The sequence below is a fragment of the Pseudophryne corroboree genome, chromosome 6 (genome assembly GCF_028390025.1).
Source record: "Pseudophryne corroboree isolate aPseCor3 chromosome 6, aPseCor3.hap2, whole genome shotgun sequence".
Taxonomy (NCBI): Eukaryota; Metazoa; Chordata; class Amphibia; order Anura; family Myobatrachidae; genus Pseudophryne; species Pseudophryne corroboree.
In genome coordinates, this window is record NC_086449.1 from 466,962,833 (window position 1) to 466,981,591 (window position 18,759).

An 18,759-nucleotide genomic window follows, 5' to 3' on the forward strand; every position below is an offset into this window, starting at 1 on the left:
CTCAAAATCACCTTTCACTGGTCCATGTCATCCATTAATTACCTGGATGTCCAGGTTGCCATCAAGGCGGGCAGTCTACAAACCAGTGTATATAATAAACCCACCGACAAAAACACTCTCCTGCGGGCCAATAGCCACCACCCGCAATCACTGAAACTGGGTCTTCCCAGATCCCAAATGATGAGGGCAGCTCGAATCAACAGTCAACCTGACCTCCTGGAGGAGGAATTGGACAACCCCCCCCCTCTCCCCTTTTTTCCTTCATTGTCAGGATTGGTTGTTTTTCATGTTACTCTAGATGCCTTTACTATGTCTTTCTAAGGGTCCTGGGGTGGTCGCTTTGCACTGATCTTTGTTATTATGCCCAGGTCACGTGCACGCATCCCATCCTCGGCGTCCCGACTGCTGCCTAGCAACGGAGCAGCCACGTCATCACGAGCCGCGCACGCATGTCATCACACAGCACCGCTCTGCGCACCGGGAACATGGACGGTCACTCACTGGCGGTTTGGCGGGTTTCTTCGCTTTATAGGTAAGTCACCCACAGCACTTTTTTCACTCTCTCACATCTTGACAACGGGGTTAGATACCCCGAAACGTTGATGTTCTCTGCTATGTATTTTTAATACATCTTTATACTTATACAAGACCCTGAGTGCCACAGTCTTTTTTCTGACTATCCACTAATATTGCTGAGGGCACCGGGGCGCTATATTCAGAGGAGGAGTGCCGGGCCATACATGATCGATCTATCTATCTATATATATATATATATATATATATATATATATATATATATATATTAGAGAGAGAGAGATATGTATATATATATATTAGAGAGAGAGGTATGTATATATATATATATATTAAAGATGCTGTCTTAAGAGATAGAGAGAGAGAGAGAGAGAGAGATATATATATATATATATATATATATATATATATATATAATATATATATATATATTCAAACATGCCCAAAGAGACATGAGTATACTGGGTCCTAGAGTCAAAGCTATGTCGATTTCTGCTTGACGTGTCCTGTAGAATATGCAATGGACAGATGATGCCAACTTAAGTGGCATATGGAAGGCTGAGGATTGTGTGGAGAAGGGTTCTCGGACCTGGTCTCCACGGCTATAGCTGGTAATTCGGATATTTTGCCTTATATTCCTGCACAGCCTAGGAAAGCACGTCATTATCAAATGCAGCTTTTCGAACAAAGAAACAAGAAAGGCCGAGATGCGTCCTTTCTTGCCAGAGGCGGGGCCAGAGGAAAGAAGCTGCACAACACAGCTAGTTCCCAGGAACAGAAGTTCCCCGGCCTCTATGCAAATCCACCGCATGTCGCTGGGGCTCCACAGACGGAGCTAGGCCCGGTGGGGGCACGCTTTCGTAAGTTCTGTAACAAGTGGGTTCACTCCCTGTTAGATCCCTGGGCAATAGATATTGTGTCTCAGGGATACAAGCTGGACTTTGAGAAGATGCCTCCTCACTGACGGCCCTGCCGGCCTCCCCCCACGAGAGGGAAACAGGGTTAACTGCAACTCACAAATTGTATCTTCAACAGGTGGTGGTCAAGGTTACCCTCCTTCGACAAGGAGGGGGTTATTATTCGACCATGTGGTAGTCCCGAAACCAGACGGTTCGGTCAGACCCATATTGAATTTAAAATCCCTGAACATATACCTGAAAAGGATCAAGTTCAAGATGGAATCGCTAAGATCGGTCGTTACAAGCCTGAAAGGGGAATTTTTATCGTGACTCTGGACATAAAGGAGGCATACCTTCATGTCCCCATTTATCCACCTCATCAGGCGTACCTCAGAATTGCGGTACGGGATTGTTATTACCAATTTCAGACGTTGCCATTTGGTCTCTCCACGGCCCCGAGAATATATTTACCAAGGTAATGGCGGAAATTATGGTGCTCCTGCGGAAGCAAGGTGTCACTATTATCACGTACTTGGACGATCTCCTCATAAAAGCGAGATCAAGAGAGCAGTGGCTGAACAGCGTATCACTTTCTCTGGAAGTGTAACGGCAACACGGCTGGATTCTATATATTCCAAAGTCGCAGTTGGTTCCTACAGCTCATCTGCCTCTCCTAGGCATGATCCTTGACACAGACCAGAAAAGGGTTTATCTCCCGATAGAGAGAGCTCAGGAGCTCGTGACACTGGTCAGGAATCTATTAAAACCAAAACGGGTGTCGGTGCATCACTGCACTCGAGCCTGGGAAGGATGGTGGCATCATACGAGGCCATTCCTTTCGGCAGATTCCATGAGAGGACCTTCTAATGGGACTTACTGGACAAAGTGGTCCGGATCACATCTTTAGATGCATCGGTTAATCACCCTATCCCCCGGGGCCAGGGTGTCTCTCCGGTGGTGGCTGCAGAGTACTCACCTTCTCGTGGGCCGCAGGTTCGGCATTCAGGACTGGGTCCTGGTGACCACGGATGCAAGCCTCCGAGGGTGGGGGCAGTCACTCAGGGAAGAAGTTTCCAAGGGCTGTGGTCAAGTCAGGAGACTTGCCTTCACATCAATATCCTGGAACTATGGGCCATATACAACGCCCTAAGTCAAGCGGAGACCCTGCTTCGCAACCAATCGGTGCTGATCCAATCAGACAACATCACCGCAGTGGCTCATGTAAACCGCCAAGGCGGCTCAAGGAGCAGGGTGGCGATGGCGGAATCCACCAGAATTCTTAGCTGGGCGGAGAATCACGTACGAGCACTGTCAGCAGTGTTCATTCCGGGAGTGGACAACTGGGAAGCAGACTTCCTCAGCAGGCGCGACCTCCACCCGAGAGTGGGGGGACTTCATCAAGAAGTCTTCGCGCAGATTGTAGGTCGGTGGGAACTGCCACAGGTGGACATGATGGCATCCCGCATCAACAAAAAGCTACAGAGGTATTGCGCCAGGTCAAGAGACTCTCAGGCGATAGCTGTAGACGCACTGGTGACACCGTGTATGTTCCAGTCAGTTTATGTGTTTCCTCCTCTTCCTCTCTTACCCAAGGTGCTGAGAATCATAAGGAAAAGAGGAGTGAAAACAATACTCATTGTTCCGGATTGGCCAAGAAGGACTTGGTATCCAGAGCTGCAAGAAATGCTCACAGAGGACCCATGGCCTCTGCCTCTAGGGCAGGATCTGTTGCAGCAGGGACCTTGTATGTTCCAAGACTTACCGCAGCTGCATTTGACGGCATGGCGGTTGAACGCCGGATCCTAGTAAAAAAAAAAAAGGGATTCCAGATGAGGTTATTCCTACGCTGATAAAGACTAGGAAGAACGTGACGGCTAAACATTATCACCGTATACGGCGAAAATATGTTGCTGGGTGTGAGGCCAGGAATGCCTCTACAGAGGAATTCCAGCTGGGCCGTTTCCTTCACTTCCTACAGTCGGGAGTGACTTTGGGCCTAGAATTGGGGTCCATTAAGGTCCAGATTTCAGTCCTATCCATTTTCTTTCATAAAAAACTAGCTTCTCTACCTGAAGTTCAGACGTTTGTAAAGGGAGTGCTGCATATTCAGCCCCCTTTTGTGCCACCAGTGGCACCTTGGGATCTTAACGTGGTGTTGAGTTTCCTGAAATCTCACTGGTTTGAGCCGCTTAAGACCGCGGAGTTAAAATATCTCACGTGGAAAGTGGTCATGCTATTGGCCTTAGCTTCGGCTAGGCGTGTGTCAGAATTGGCGGCTTTGTCATGTAAAAGCCCCTATCTGGTATTCCATATGGACAGGGCAGAATTACGGACTCGTCCGCAATTTCTGCCAAAGGTGGTGTCATCTTTTCATTTGAACCAACCTATTGTGGTGCCTGCGGCTGCTCGTGACTTGGAGAATTCCAAGTTACTAGATGTAGTCAGGGCTTTGAAGATTTATGTAGCCAGAACGGCTGGAGTCGGAAAAACTGACTCGCTGTTTATCCTGTATGCATCCAACAAGCTGGGTGCTCCTGCTTCAAAGCAAACTATTGCTCGCTGGATCTGTAACACGATTCAGCAGGCTCATTCTGCGGCTGGCTTGCCGCCTCCAAAATCGGTAAAAGCCCATTCCACAAGGAAGGTGGGCTCTTCTTGGGCGGCAGCCCGAGGGGTCTCGGCATTACAGCTTTGCCGAGCAGCTACTTGGTCGGGTTCAAACACTTTTGCAAAGTTCTACAAGTTTGATACCCTGGCTGAGGAGGACCTTGTGTTTGCTCATTCGGTGCTGCAGTCATCCGCACTCTCCCGCCCGTTTGGGAGCTTTGGTATAAATCCCCATGGTCCTTACGGAGTCCCCAGCATCCACTAGGACGTTAGAGAAAATAAGGTTTTACTCACCGGTAAATCTATTTCTCGTAGTCCGTAGTGGATGCTGGGCGCCCGTCCCAAGTGCGGACTTCTTCTGCATTACTTGTATATAGTTATTGCTTAATTAAGGGTTATGTTATAGTTGCATCAGGTTTGTCTGATGCTCTGTTGTTCATACTGTTGACTGTGTATGTTATCACAAGTTATACGGTGTGATTGGTGTGGCTGGTATGAATCTTACCCTGGATTCCAAAATCCTTTCCTTGTAATGTCAGCTCTTCCGGGCACAGTTTCCTTAACTGAGGTCTGGAGGAGGGGCATAGAGGGAGGAGCCAGTGCACACCAGTAGTACTAAATCTTTCTTAGAGTGCCCAGTCTCCTGCGGAGCCCGTCTATTCCCCATGGTCCTTACGGAGTCCCCAGCATCCTCTACGGACTACGAGAAATAGATTTACCGGTGAGTAAAATCTTATTTTTTGTGTGGAGGTGTAGTGTGTGAATATATGTTTACATGTTTTTCTAAACAATAAGCTCCTAACTGACATAATTTGTTTGTTTGTAAATAATAAGATTAATAATCGTAAGTTTGATGTGTGTTTTTTGTAAGGTAACCAATTTCTGCTCGGCAATATGCTGTTCCTTTATTGCATTAAAAAACACAACAACCGCTTAACTGTGAACAATTTTTTTTTTTTTTTTTGAACAAATAAAAAATATTTTTCAATTAAAAAAAATTGTTGCAGCCGGTCAACATCGGCCAGCATGGCCTGCAAATTTGCCTTTAGGCTGGCAAGGATGCCAGGCAGGCTTGTGGGATCTCCAACTGCACCATCTGATATGAAGAGCAAAAATAAAAATAAAAACTTACTCACATTACCTATTACACAAGCAAGCCACAAAGCACACTTTAATGGCAAAGGGACTACATCATGGATGTTTGAATGTTAAAACAGTAGCATACCAACACACAAGCATGCTCAGCAATGTTTGTTATTGTTAAATTAAAAATTTAAAAAGTGTACCACACCATGATGTACATTTACTAAGATGGGAGTACTATTTAAGATGGGACGTTGCCCATAGCAACCAATCAGATTCCACATATCTTCTAGAAGGTGCTAAATAAATGAGAAGTTGAATCTGATTGGTTGCTATGGGCAACATCCCATCTTGAATAAAACTCCCATCTTAGTAAATGTAACCCCATGCTGGGATTCATTCACATCTGGAGTGAAGCAGACTTGTCTTTTTTGGTGTTTGCCCTGCATCATCACACTACATATCAACATCTTCAGAAGGACAACATATCCTAGCATGCCCACACTCCCTGAAAGCCTGCCTTACTAAATAAGGTGAAACAGGTTGTTTTTTTTTAAATAATAATTTTTTGAGTGTAACTTTCACAACACAAATCATTGTGTCCTTAGCCTGGCTAACAAATAGACTCCTGCGACTTTAATGTGCAAATATTGCATTAACCAGGCACTATTCTAAAATTTTAACCACACACAAAATTCCACTCAGGTCTAAATGTTTGCCATATAATGTTTCACATACAAACCGTGTTGTGCATGCAGACCTGTCCACATAAGCATTTAACCTTGTCAAAAGATTGGCCACAGTACAACAATGCAATTATTTTAATGTGTCGTTCAATACTATTTAACCATTTGTAAAAATGTGTTTGAACTTACTTTACTCTGCCACTTCACCACCTCCCTGAAGTTGGTCCGGGGCCTCTGTTGCCCATTCAGATGGGGGCGAGGGGGTTTGGCTGGGGGATGGCGACTGGATGGGGGTGGTTGGCTGCATGGGGGATGGTGGCTGGATGGTGGAAGGAGTCAGGATATGGGAAGGAGGGTCCATTTGGGAAAGAGGATGGAAGGGGGAGTAGGTTACAGAGGGTGTTTGTGAAAGATAGGGTGAGGGTGGTGGAGAGATGGTTTGGGACACAGAGGGGGAGGGGGGCAGAGAGGGGAATTGGGAATAGGAGGGGGATTGGGCTGGAGAGGGGGAGTGGGCCGGAGAAGGGTGTTGTCCTCTTCTGCCAGCCACTGCTCGCCGTTGGGCTTGCCCTAGAATGACATATGTCATAATTAGTTTATTAGGTTGTATTGTTTTCAAAACATAATGTTTATCAAACATTGTTAGTGAGCATGTTAAATAGACATATAAAGTGATTAGGTCCAGCCGCTAGCATGTGTACCAACTCAGTACACCGACATCAGTTTCACAAGCACAGTCAGTACTGCTTGCCATAACCACACACACTGTAATGTTTGCTCTACAATAGTACATTGACAGTCTGCTAATTTACACACTATATAACTTATTAGTGAAAATATGCAGTCTTTGCATTAAAAGATTCTGCTAACATTATCTGTGTTATTTAATGTAATGTGAAACTTACTGCGTCTTCGTCTATTGCGGATTTGTTGGCGTATTTGTATGGCCAACAGGTCCGGCGTGCGCCTGCGGAGGTCGCTCCAGCGCCTCTCTAGCTGGATAATGCTCCTCCTGCTCCGGGCGCGGGTTCGCAATAAGCGGCGGACCTCCGCGTAGGCCTCGCGCTTTACCCTATTTGGGATAAAGGGCCCTTCGCGGCGGTCCATTACCGCGACTAGCAGGCGCAGCTCCTGTCGGGTAAAAGCAGCTGCGCGCATGGTGCCAATGGCGTTTTCCATACATGGGCATATATTTATAGTGTATGCAGCCATTTGATTGTTTGTCAATTGATGGTGTCATCTGTAATAAACTTTATTGATATGTGTGCATTAATGTTAAATACACTGGGTACAGTTCGCATTAGCGGTAATTCGCACCAGCGGAAGGAAAAAAACCCCACACAATATCACACTCACATACACACACACACAAACACACTCACAATCACACTCACACACGCTCACATACACACACAAACACTTATTGAAAAGTAATTGTTACAATCTGTGTACTCACCACATTTTTCAATAACAATCAGCTGCACAAAGTCACAAAGTTATTGACATTTAGGAGCATATGTTGTGTCATTTGTAATGTAAACAGATGCACAAGCCAAAAAATAAAATAAAATAAAAATAACACAATTTACCTATGTAAAATTTCTTATAAATTAACAAACAAAAAAAAAAAACAATATTCAAACAAAATACATGATAAGGCGAAGATTACAGATTTATTTCTTAAACGAAGAATAATATAGACTCACAAAACAGATTTAGCTGATGTAGTTTAGAAGTTGGTTTATTCACACTTTATTGCATTTGCTAGTATTAAAGAAATAATTACAACATGCATTTAACATCAATGATTATTTTGCAAATAAAATAAATAATGCATTATTTGTTAGCGTGTCAGATTTATAGGTGCTAACAATAAAAATGTTATGTGTCCAGACAATTGCTGTTTGCAGTATTTTGGCAGAGCAGTGTTTGCCAAGTAATTGGACAACAGGTGAATTAATTTGCAAAATAATTGCTAATTATGGCAGACACACTTGTAACAGTACTTCGCAAGTGCAGAGTAACTGCAGACTTACTCCTCGGCTGCGACAAGATAGCGAACATTTGTGTACATTTTACCATCGGATACGCATTTCTGCTAAAAACACGCCTACTGCTGGTTGCATACTCCCAAACTAGCCGCCCACTTTCACGCCCATTTCGTTAGATAGCGAAGCCGAGCCTCTGTCACGCCTCCGTCACTCCCTGTTTTTGGTGGTGTAGTACGAGCAGATTTTCAGTTAGTAATTTTGCTCAAGCGCCGTATCGCTCCCTGTGCGCACGTGCAGTTTAACGTTCGCGCATGCGCAGTTTGCGGAATTTTGCCGTATGCGAGGAACTGCTGCGAACAACTCGGAATGAGGGCCATTGTATGTACACAGTCACATTTGATTTTTTTTTTTTCTTTGACCAGGTATAGGGGTCACAGAGCTCTCTACATTTTTACAATGATTTTCTGTCTTCAATATATGTGTGTCCTTCATGTATACTAAAAAAAATAAAATAATAAATATATATATATATATATATATATATATATATGTACTGTGCGAAAGTTTTAGGCATGTGTGGAAAAAAATTCTGCAAAGTAAGAATGCTTTCAAAAATAGATGTGTTAATAGTTTTGTTTATCAATTAACAATGCAGAGTGAATGAACAGAAGGGAAATCTAAATCAAATCAATATTTAGTGCGACCACCCTTCTACTTCAAAACAGCATCAATGCTTCTAGGTACACTCGCACACAGTTTTTGAAGGATCTCAGCAGGGAGGTTGTTCCAAACATCTTTGAGAAATAACTGCAGCTCTTTTGTGAATGTAGGCTTGTGCAAATCCTTTTGTCTTTTCATGTAATCCCAGACAGACTCGATGTTAAGATCAGGGCTCTGTGGGGGCTAAATCATCACTTCATGGACTCCTTGTTCTTCTTTACGCTGAAGATAATTCTTAATGACATTGGCTGTATGTTTGAGGTGGTTTTCCTATATAATATATTATATTATAATAGCGCTGTACATTGAGGGGATCGTGATACAAACATACACTGGTAACAAACAGACGGTAAAGAGGACTCTGCCCGAATGACATTACAAACTCCGTTAAGCAGAAAAAAGTGTTTCAAACTCCCCCATGACGACCATTATACATTTTTACTGAGATGGAGAAGTCTCTGACTCTATGTTCTAGTGGTGTACAGTACAGGGGGATTGGACAGGCAGGCAGGCATGCACTTTCAGTTACATTACCCCTGTATTTAAAAAAAAAAAAAAAACTTTTCTCAGCATGTTAGCACTTGAACTGTCAAACTGTAATATCACAGTCAGACAACTAACACATAGGGCGGTATTCAATTCTTTTCACCCCCTTCCACACCCATTCTGTTTCTGCTGACGGGCGTGGTATAATAATTTCAGCCCGCTACCCCCACGGTAGCGAGGGCACTCAACGCGTTACGCAGCTAAAACGGATTACTATGGGCGTGATATGCACGATAATGGGGATCACTTTAGAAAGGAGATTGGGCGTGATATATCATTTGAATACCACCCATAGAGGTATATTTACTAAAGTGCTGGTTTTTAGAATTGGATACATTGCCCATAGCACCAGTCAGATTCTAGCTATTATCCTCTAGAAGGGCTAGATAAGTTAGGTAGAGTCTGGTAGCTATGGGAAACATCTCCAATTCTAAAAACCCGCACTATAGTAAACATACTGTATATACAGTTACTACATAAGGCATGTTCCCCAGTTATCCCGGTAGTCGAAGATTGTCCTAACTACCATGAATGTTGGGAGGTTTTGCCCGCTTACCAGGATGAGTGGGTACAGCACATATGTTACAGGTGTGTAGAGCTTCACACACACCACTGTTGTGGCTTATCCCCAACATGGTATGACCATAATTCCAACCTCTTTGCACCCCCAGCAGTGTGCACACATTGTGTTTATTTGTCATAGGAACAATGATGGGAGGCATGCTTAAGTTGGCAGAATAACAATTACATCTGTGAGTGGTCAACATGTGTGCGGCTACTATAAGGCATACACATTTTCAGCCACCAATATTAAATCAGCCATTGCTGATTGCCTTTTTTTATTCACACGTCAATTGTACAACTGGAATAAGGAGAGGACTGCACAGGCTATTCGCATAGTTTCCAAGTTACTGGCATCAGCTGACTAGGCTATGTTGAATAATCACTTGCAGTTTCATAGCAATCAGCGGTCCCTGACCATCTCGGGCATGCTGATCTGTTCTTTTCTTTTCTTTTCCCCTTTTTAAATGGATTTTGTTAATATCCTATTACAAGCATATTGGTTTGTTTGTTTTTTTAAAGGAAATTCGACTGATTGATTACGAGAAAATGGTGGATCATAGAGGAATGCGAGTAGTGGCCTTTGGACAATGGGCTGGTGTGGCAGGTACATTTTATGATTTTCCAAGTTGTTAACAGATAATTAACCATATTCTAGTTTATGTGCATGTTACCACCTGGATATAATTACTGCAGGGAATATTTACTAGATGTTGATTTTCACTGATTTGCATTACTGTAAAATCAATCTAAATTGATATTGTGTGTCAGGGGCTATAACACATTTTTACAAACATATGATTTTTTTTTATATACATTTTTAAATGTAAGTACATATGTGTTTTATTCTGTGAAGCGCAACATTAATTTCAGTTGGATGAAAAGTCGACCTTTAGTAAATATACCCCTATGTATACAGACTGTTGAAAACTGGAAAAAGGGGCATGCAATCAGCATCCCGGCCGTTGGGATGCCGGCGGTCAAGTGATCGATTGCGGAATCCTGACACCACTCAGATTTCGACCGCTGACATCCCTAAGGTAAGTATTGAGGTGATTCTTAGGATAAGGGCATGTGGGGGATTAGGGTTATGCCTTGGGGGTGGGTTGGGGGGGGGGGGGGGATTAGCCCTAGCCGCCATGGTTAAGGGTAGGGTAGTGGACAGTGGAGGGGTAAAATAATTACCCTGTCCCCTGTCGGACTTTTCATTGTCGGGATGCCGGTGTTGGTCCTGTGACCACCGGCACCCTGACCGCCGGTATGGTGTGTCACAACCGGAAAAGGTGATGTTATCAACAATAACCACTCTGTTTGCTTTTTTTTTGCTTTGGCTCTCTTTTTGTTGTTGTTGTTGTAGCTTCGAATGTATGTTTAAAAAACCCATTGGTATGTGTCTGTTTTCATTGATTTAAGTGAATTGATTTCAACTTACTGCTGAAATGTAGTAGTAATGTGAGGCCCTTTTGAAAGGTGGGCTGCCTAATGCTGTTCTCAAAGTGTATGAGGTTGACTACCACTGTTGTAGGCAGAGTAGGAGGTTTGGGTCCTTTATTCCTATCTTCAGCCACTGTTCTAACTCCTTTTATACAGTCATATCTGCAGTTATTATATTACAGCCGAGAGGTATGCCCTTAAGATTATACAGTCCCAGCACTAGCAATAACTGATTTATAGCAGCAGTAGTGAACCTATGATTGCAGGGTCATGTGTCCCAAACAGTGATACCAATAATAATTTTACTTGCTGTACCCTTAACACTGTGTTTTGGAGGGGCTGGCTATTTCCAGGAGGGCTGCACCTGGGCTCAAGAAAAGATTGCCTATGACACAAGTAATGAGACTCCTACATCTGTGCTGTGATTTTGTGACTCAATTCCGCTGATCAAAACTGCAGATCGGCGAATATCAATGATCAGCGATCCATCAGGGAATCTGGGAAATTCATCATATTAAAAATCTGACTCGCTGGCCCCGATCTATTTGTTTGGTTGGAATCAGCGAATCGGGGATTTGCAAGATGTTGGATTTCCCTGAAGCAGCGGAATGGGGAATTGGGGCAATTCATTGCAGATGTAGGAGCCTCATAAGGTCAGATACCATGCACAAAATGTGAAATGGTAGTTGCTGTGTAGGTGTCCTTAATCCAAATAAGAAACCTACATAATGAATAAAACCCTGGTCTTGCTACTGTTAGTGTGAGGCAAATTCTAGTATCTAACTGATGCACATACTTACTGCCTCCTTTCAGGAATAATCAACATGCTTCATGGTTTAGGCTTGCGATTCCTCGCACTGGGACATCACACTCCTTTTATGGTAAGTTTACATAGGAAATTTAAACTATTTCATATCTTGCAAGTGTTTTGCAGTTTAAGTGTTTGTTCTCATAGAAAGTCCTGTTTAAATTAAAAAGTATTGTGAAAAGGATTGTGTGTGTGTATAGAAGCTGCTAAATTCAACTATATCATAGTCTCAACCAGGGACGTAGAGAGCCACGCCAGGCCACGTTAAAGGGGGAGGCGGGGCTTAAAGAAGGGTCATTGTGACTCCCATTACTATTAAATTCTGACACAATAATATAATTGCGGGGGCGCAATTTTAAGGGGAGGGGTGGTGCAGGCGAGGGCACACTCTTCATACCTTACATTATCAGGAAGCGAGTACCTTCTTTCTGGCCAGTGCCATCTTCCCAGTGATATTTGGGAAGATGACGCTGGCCACTAGAGAGCAGAGAGTCTTTGCTTTCTATGTGCATCACCATCTCCCCGAAGATATCACCGGGAAGATGGCGCCGCCGGCAACACGCACAGGTATACTTGCGGTAGGTATGGGACCCGGGACCCTCCAGCAGCCCTGGCCCGGGTAATTTGGACCCATTCCACCCCCTCCTGGCACCACTGGTGGCAATGCAGTGAGGCAAAACCGCTTCAAGAGACTGCAATGATTAATTTGATATGCAACAGGTTTGTATATCTGTGTGTGACGGAGTCTGACCCTTTATACGAACTGCCATGATGCAGCGTCTGCAGCTTTTTTTTCACTGCCAAGAACCATTGTTGTTCATATATAGATTCCTACTTGATCGCACACAGATATACAAATACAAATGTCTCCTTTCTGATTAGTCGGTGCAGCCTTGTAAAGCAGTTCCGTCACATCCGATTGCAATTAAGACGTGCATTCTGGTGACAAGATGCTATACTGCTCGACGCAGCTTACTCGCGCTGCATGTCGTATTGAGGATAGGTGTCTGAGGACACATCTGTAGCTGGATGGCACTGAAGAGCTCGCATGTAGGCTAAGTTGAGCGAGGACTGGTCGTGTAGACAGTACTGCATGGTATACTGAGTCAGTGCCGTAACTAGACATTTTAGTGCTGTGTGCAAGAAAAACGGCATCGCCCCCTCTTACACAGTACGGCAGGTAGTTTGGTTAGCATGTCTTTCCTCTTGTGTCATGTGTGCTGGTTCGGAATCTCACCACTATCTTTTTATATCCTTCTCTCAAAGTATGTCCGTCTCCTCGGGCACAGTTTCCTAGACTGAGTCTGGAAGGAGGGGTATAGAGGGAGGAGCCAGCGCACACTATCAAATTCTTTAAGTGCCCATGGCTTCTAGTGGACCAGTCTATACCCCATGGTACTAAATGGATTCTCAATATCCTCTACGGACTACAAGACATCTCTCCCAGCCTGCCCCCAGTATGGCAGGGAAGGGAGAGAGAGAGAGAGAGAGAGAGTTAGACATACTCACCTGTGACCAGCCGGCATGCCTCTCCTCTTCTCTGTTTTCTTCCCGCCCTACGCTGCGCTCTTCGCAGGGCATTGTGGGTGGACTGGGGGCGGGCTGGGAGAGATGTCATCTCTCCCAGCACATGGGGAGGGAGAGCTGCAGTGCTGCTCGGCTACCTTTGTGAGGGGTAGCCGGGCACGCCGCCTGGTGATGGCGGGGGGATGCGGGCGGCGACGGAGCAGCCAGGCGGGTGTTGCCGGTGGTCCTGCACCTCCAGCGCATCTGCGCTGTGTGCCAGGCACCACTGGCACACACCTACTTATGGCCCTGTACTGAGTAGTGCATACACATATGTATGTGCTTTTGATTAGGATGAGTTTTCACATGCAGATGGTTTGGGGAGGTGTGGCCGTATAGATGCATACAACTCAACATATGGGTGAATATCCACATTGGGCCTAGTTTGGAGATGTATGAAAATATCCTTTTCTTGTAGTCCATAGAGGATATTGGGAATCCATGGGGTATAGACTGGTCCACTAGGAGCCATGGGCACTATAAGAATTTGATAGTGTGCGCTGGCTCCTCCCTTTATACCCCTCCTTCCAGACTCAGTCTAGGAAACTGTGCCCGAGGAGACGGACCTACTTTGAGAGAAGGATATAAAAAGATAGTGGTGAGATTCCGAACCAGCACACATGACACAAGAGGAAAGACATGCTAACCAAACTTTAAAACAGGAACAGCAACAGCTGAACCAAACAACGATACTTAACCAAGTAACAGTGCAGGAAGTACGAAGCACTGGGAGGGCGCCCAGTATCCTCTACAGACTACGAGAAAAGGATTTACCGGTAGGTAATTAAAATTCTATTTTCTCCTAGAGGATACTGGAAATCCATTTAGTACCATGGGGATGTACCAAAGCACCCAAACCGGGTGGGAGAGTGCTGAGGTTCCTGCAGAACTGATTGACCAAACTGAAGGTCCTCAGATGCCAAAATATCGAACTTGTAGAACTTAGCAAACGTGTTCGAACCTGACCAAGTAGCCGCTAGGCAGAGCTGTAAAGCCGAGACATCCTGGGCAGCCGCCCAGGAGAACCCACCGACCTAGTATAGTGGGCCTGTAGAGCTCTTGGAACCGGCAATCCTGCCGTAGAATAAGCATGCTGGATAGTAAACCTGATCCAGCGCGCAATCTTACTGGATCATAAAGAACAAACAGCGAGTCCGATTTTCTGTGACGAGCTGTTCGCTTTACATACACCTTCAAAGCCCTTACAACATCCAAAGACTTTGAAGTAGTAGAGGTGTCTGTAACAACCGGAACCACAATAGGTTGGTTGATGTGAAACGCAGACACCACTTTAGGAAGAAATTGCTGATGAGTTCTGAGTTCAGCTCTGTCTTCATGGAAAATTAAATAGGGGCTTTTGTGAGACAACGCCCCCAGCTCCGACACACGTCTTGCTGAATCCAAGGCGATCAGTGTGACGGTCTTCCACGTAAGATATTTTACGTCTACCTCCTGTAACTGTTCAAACCAGTCTGATTGGAGGAACTGCAGCACTAAATTTAGATCCCACAGCGCTGCGAGAGGCACAAAGGGAGGTTGAATGCGCAGAACACCTTTCAAGAACGTTTGGACCTCAGGGAGAGAAACCAATTGTTTCTGAAAGAAAATGGATAAGGCTGAAATCTGGACTTTTATGGAGCCCAGACGTAGGCCCACATCCACACCTGACTGCAGAAAAAGCAGTAAACATCCCAGATGAAATTCCACCGCAGAATATTTTCAGCTCTAACACCAAGAGACGTATTTCTTCCAAATACGGTGGTAACGTTTAGACGTTACCACCTTCCTGGTTTGGATCATAGTCCGGATAACCTTGTCAGGGATCCCTCTCTGGGCTAGAATCAGCTGTTCAACTTCCATACCGTCAAACATAGCCACGGTAAGTCTTGAAAGACGAATGGGCTCTGTTGCAGAAGATCCTCTCGAAGAGGTAGAGGCCACAGATCTTCGAGTAGCATCTCTAGAAGATCTGCGTACCAGACCCTTCTTGGCCAGTCCAGAGCAATGAGTATTGCTTGAACCTTTTCCCTTTTTATTCTTTTGAGTAATCTTGGTATCAGAGGAAGTGGAGGAAACGCGTACACCATCTGATAAGACCCATGGAGTCATCAGAGCGTCTACCGCCACTGCCTGTGGGCCTCTCGACCTGGAACAATACCGCTTGAGCTTCTTGTTGAGATGAGAGGCCATCATGTCGATTTGTGGATATCCCCACCAACGTGTCAAGCACCTAAACACTTCCAGGTGAAGTCCCCACTCCCCCGGGTGCAGGTTGTCTGCTGAGGAAGTCTGCTTCCCAGTTGTCTACTCTCGGAATGAAGACCGCTGACAACGCCACAGCGTGTTTTCCTGCCCAGAAGAGAATTCTTGTCACCTCTGACATTGCTGCTCTGCTTCTCGTTCCGCCCTGTCGGTTTCTGTACGTTACCGCCGTCACATTGTCCAACTGGACCTGAATGGCCTGATCTTGAAAAAAGATGAGGCCTGCAGAAGGGCGTTTTATGTAGCCCTGAGTTCCAGAATGTTGTTTGGAAGGACCACTTCCTGACTTCACCATTTTCCCTGAAACTTCACCCCCTGGGTGACTGCTCCCCAACCTCTGAGACTTGCGTCTGTGGTTAGTAGAATCCAATTCTGAATCCCGACCCATTGACCCTCAATTAGGTGAGACGTCTGAAGCCACCATGGAAGAGAAATCCTTGCTCTTGGCAACAGACGAATCCTCCTGGTTCATGTGAGATGCAATCCGGACCATTTGTCCAACAGATCGAGCTGGAAGGATCTTGCTTGAAACCTTCCGTACTGAAGTGCCTCGTAAGAGACTACCATTTTCCCCAGAAGGCAAATGCATAGATGTACCGATATCCGGGTTGGCTTCAGGACATCCCGAACCATCGACTGGATTACCAATGCCTTTTCCAATGGAAGGAATGCTCTCTGTGACTCTGTGTCCAGTTTCATTCCCAGGAATGGAAGGCTCCTTGTTGGCTCTAAGTGAGATTTTGGAAGGTTCAGAATACACCTGTGATCCCGGAGTAGTCGGGTTGAGAGGGCAATACTGTCCAACAACCTCTCCCTGGACAGCGCCTTTATCAGAAGATTGTTCAGGTGTGGAATTATGTTCACCCCTGTTTGCGGAGGAGAAACCTCATCTCTGCCTTCACCTTGGTGAACACCCTAGGTGCCGTGGAGAGACCAAATGGAAGGGCCTGGAACTGGTAGTGACAGTCCTGCAGTGCAAACCGTAGATAAGCCTGATGAGGCGGCCAGATCGGAATGTGAAGGTATGCATCCTTGGTATCCAGAGACACTAGATATTACCCTTCCTTCAGACCTGAGATCACCGCTCTCAGAGACTCCATCTTGAATTTGAACACTTGTAAGTACGGGTTCAACGACTTGAGGTTCAAAATCGGTCTTACCGAACCATCTGGTTTCGGTACTACAAACAAGTTGGAATAATACCCCTTGTTTTGCAGATGAGGTGGAACTGGAACAATAACCTGAGTCTGCCCCAGTTTCTGAATGGCGTTCTGTAAAGTTATACTTGCCTCCTGTGAAACTGGGAAGCCTGATTTGAATAATCTGTGAGGTGGGAGCTGCTGGAACTCCAGTCTGTAGCCCTGGGAAATAAGATTTATGACCCAAGTATCCTGGCACAAACTTGTCCAGATGTGACTGAAGAATCTTAACCGGGCTCCCACCAGTCTTCCAGGCATCGCGGTCCACCGTCATGTTGAGGGCTTTGAGGAAGCAGAGCTTGAACTCTGTTCCTGAGAACCTGCAGCTGCTGGTTTGCGTGGTTTTACCTCTAGCACCTCTGGTGGCTGTAGAAGAACCTCTGGTTTTGCTCTTAAACTTGGCTGTCTGAAAGGACTGCATATTGGAAGCTGAGTAGGCCTTCCTGACTGGGAGAGCTGCGGAAGGAAGATATGTGGACTTGCCCGCAGTAGCTTTGGAGATCCATTTATCCAGTTCATCTCCAAATAAGGCCTCTCCTGTGAAGGGTAGGCATTCCACGCCTTTCCTGGAGTTCGCTTCAGCAGTCCACTGGTGTAGCCATAAGCCCCTGCGTGCTGACACTGCCATAGCCATGGTGCGTGCACTAAGCAAGCCCATTTCTTTTATGGCTTCCACCATAAAGTCCGTAGAGTCCTGTATATGTTGCAGGAGTAAAACAATCCCCCCCCCCCACCCCCCCTTCCTAGATGAGGAATCTATCTCCTCAATTAGGTTACCTGACCATTTAGCAATGGCTTTAGTGATCCACTCGCATGCTATGTACAAAGATTTGAGTGTGGTCTCAATTCTACGATCAGCCGTGTCTTTCAGGGAGGCTGCACCAGGGACAGGCAATACTATTTTCCGTGACAGCAACAGAGCAGCATCCCGCCCCTCCCCCCCCCTCCTCTGAGTCCACCTCCCCCTCCTCCATGTGTGACCCCTCATTATCAGAGTCAGACTGCAGGATATGAGCCAGAGTACGTTTTTGCGGACAAATGGTAGGGGCCTGAGACGCTGGTTTGGGGACTGAGTCTCTGTTCATAAACTCATCCACAGACTGTCTTAAGTATTGCGTCTCTCACTGTGGGACAATTTTAGAAGAATTAATTTCTCTACTGGAATCCTGCCATGCTGGTTCAGTCCCGCTAGCCTGTGGAGGTACACTACACTGAGTACATAGTAGTGAGCCCCCTGGGGAAGAGGAACACTCTGCCGTACATGAAGCACACTCTTTGCCTGACATCTTGTAAATGTGGCAGCACACACACACATGAAAAGGTTAAAAGCACAAATAACCCACAAAGAGCCCTTCCAGGGAGACGGAGGTAGTATGGAGCCAGCACACAGCACCCTTATCGCTAATGCCAAGCTTAGCAGGGTCGCAGACTGAGTACCCAGATTGGGGACTCAGTACACTAATAATCGCTCCCTCCCCCGCCTGGTACCGCTGAGGTAATCTGGAGTTACTCCGGAGGAGCTGCGCGCCTCTCAGTCAGCGTCTGTGTCCACTGCAGAGGGAAAATGGCGTTGGTGAGATGCTGGATCCGCACATAGTGAAGCCCCACCCCCTTCATGGCTCACGGGCTTCTCTCATTTAGTGCTTAAAATGGAGTCGGAGCCGTAGTACTGTGTACAGTGTACTGAGACTCAGTTCGCCCACTCAGAAGCGGTGCGTCTGCACTGTGTAATGATTCTGGAGATGCAGTGCGCCCCGTTTAGAAGCCGTGCGTCTCCGTACCCTCTTGCCGCCATAATGTCCGGCGACCCGCTAACCAAGACGCCGGCTTAGTACTCACCACTCTAAACTCTTCTGGCTCTGT

General features: G+C 45.8%; 1 protein-coding gene across 2 annotated transcripts in view; it reads left to right on the forward strand.

Annotated features, from left to right (window-relative positions):
• The window catches only part of AASS (aminoadipate-semialdehyde synthase), a 255,271-nt gene that overhangs the window by 104,555 nt on the left and 131,957 nt on the right, over positions 1 to 18,759 (forward strand). For both annotated transcript variants that reach the window (XM_063927192.1, XM_063927191.1), the window contains 2 exons: positions 10,150 to 10,234; positions 11,875 to 11,942. In XM_063927192.1, coding sequence (XP_063783262.1) covers positions 10,150 to 10,234; positions 11,875 to 11,942 — 153 coding nt within the window. The remainder of the gene's footprint in view (positions 1 to 10,149; positions 10,235 to 11,874; positions 11,943 to 18,759) is intronic.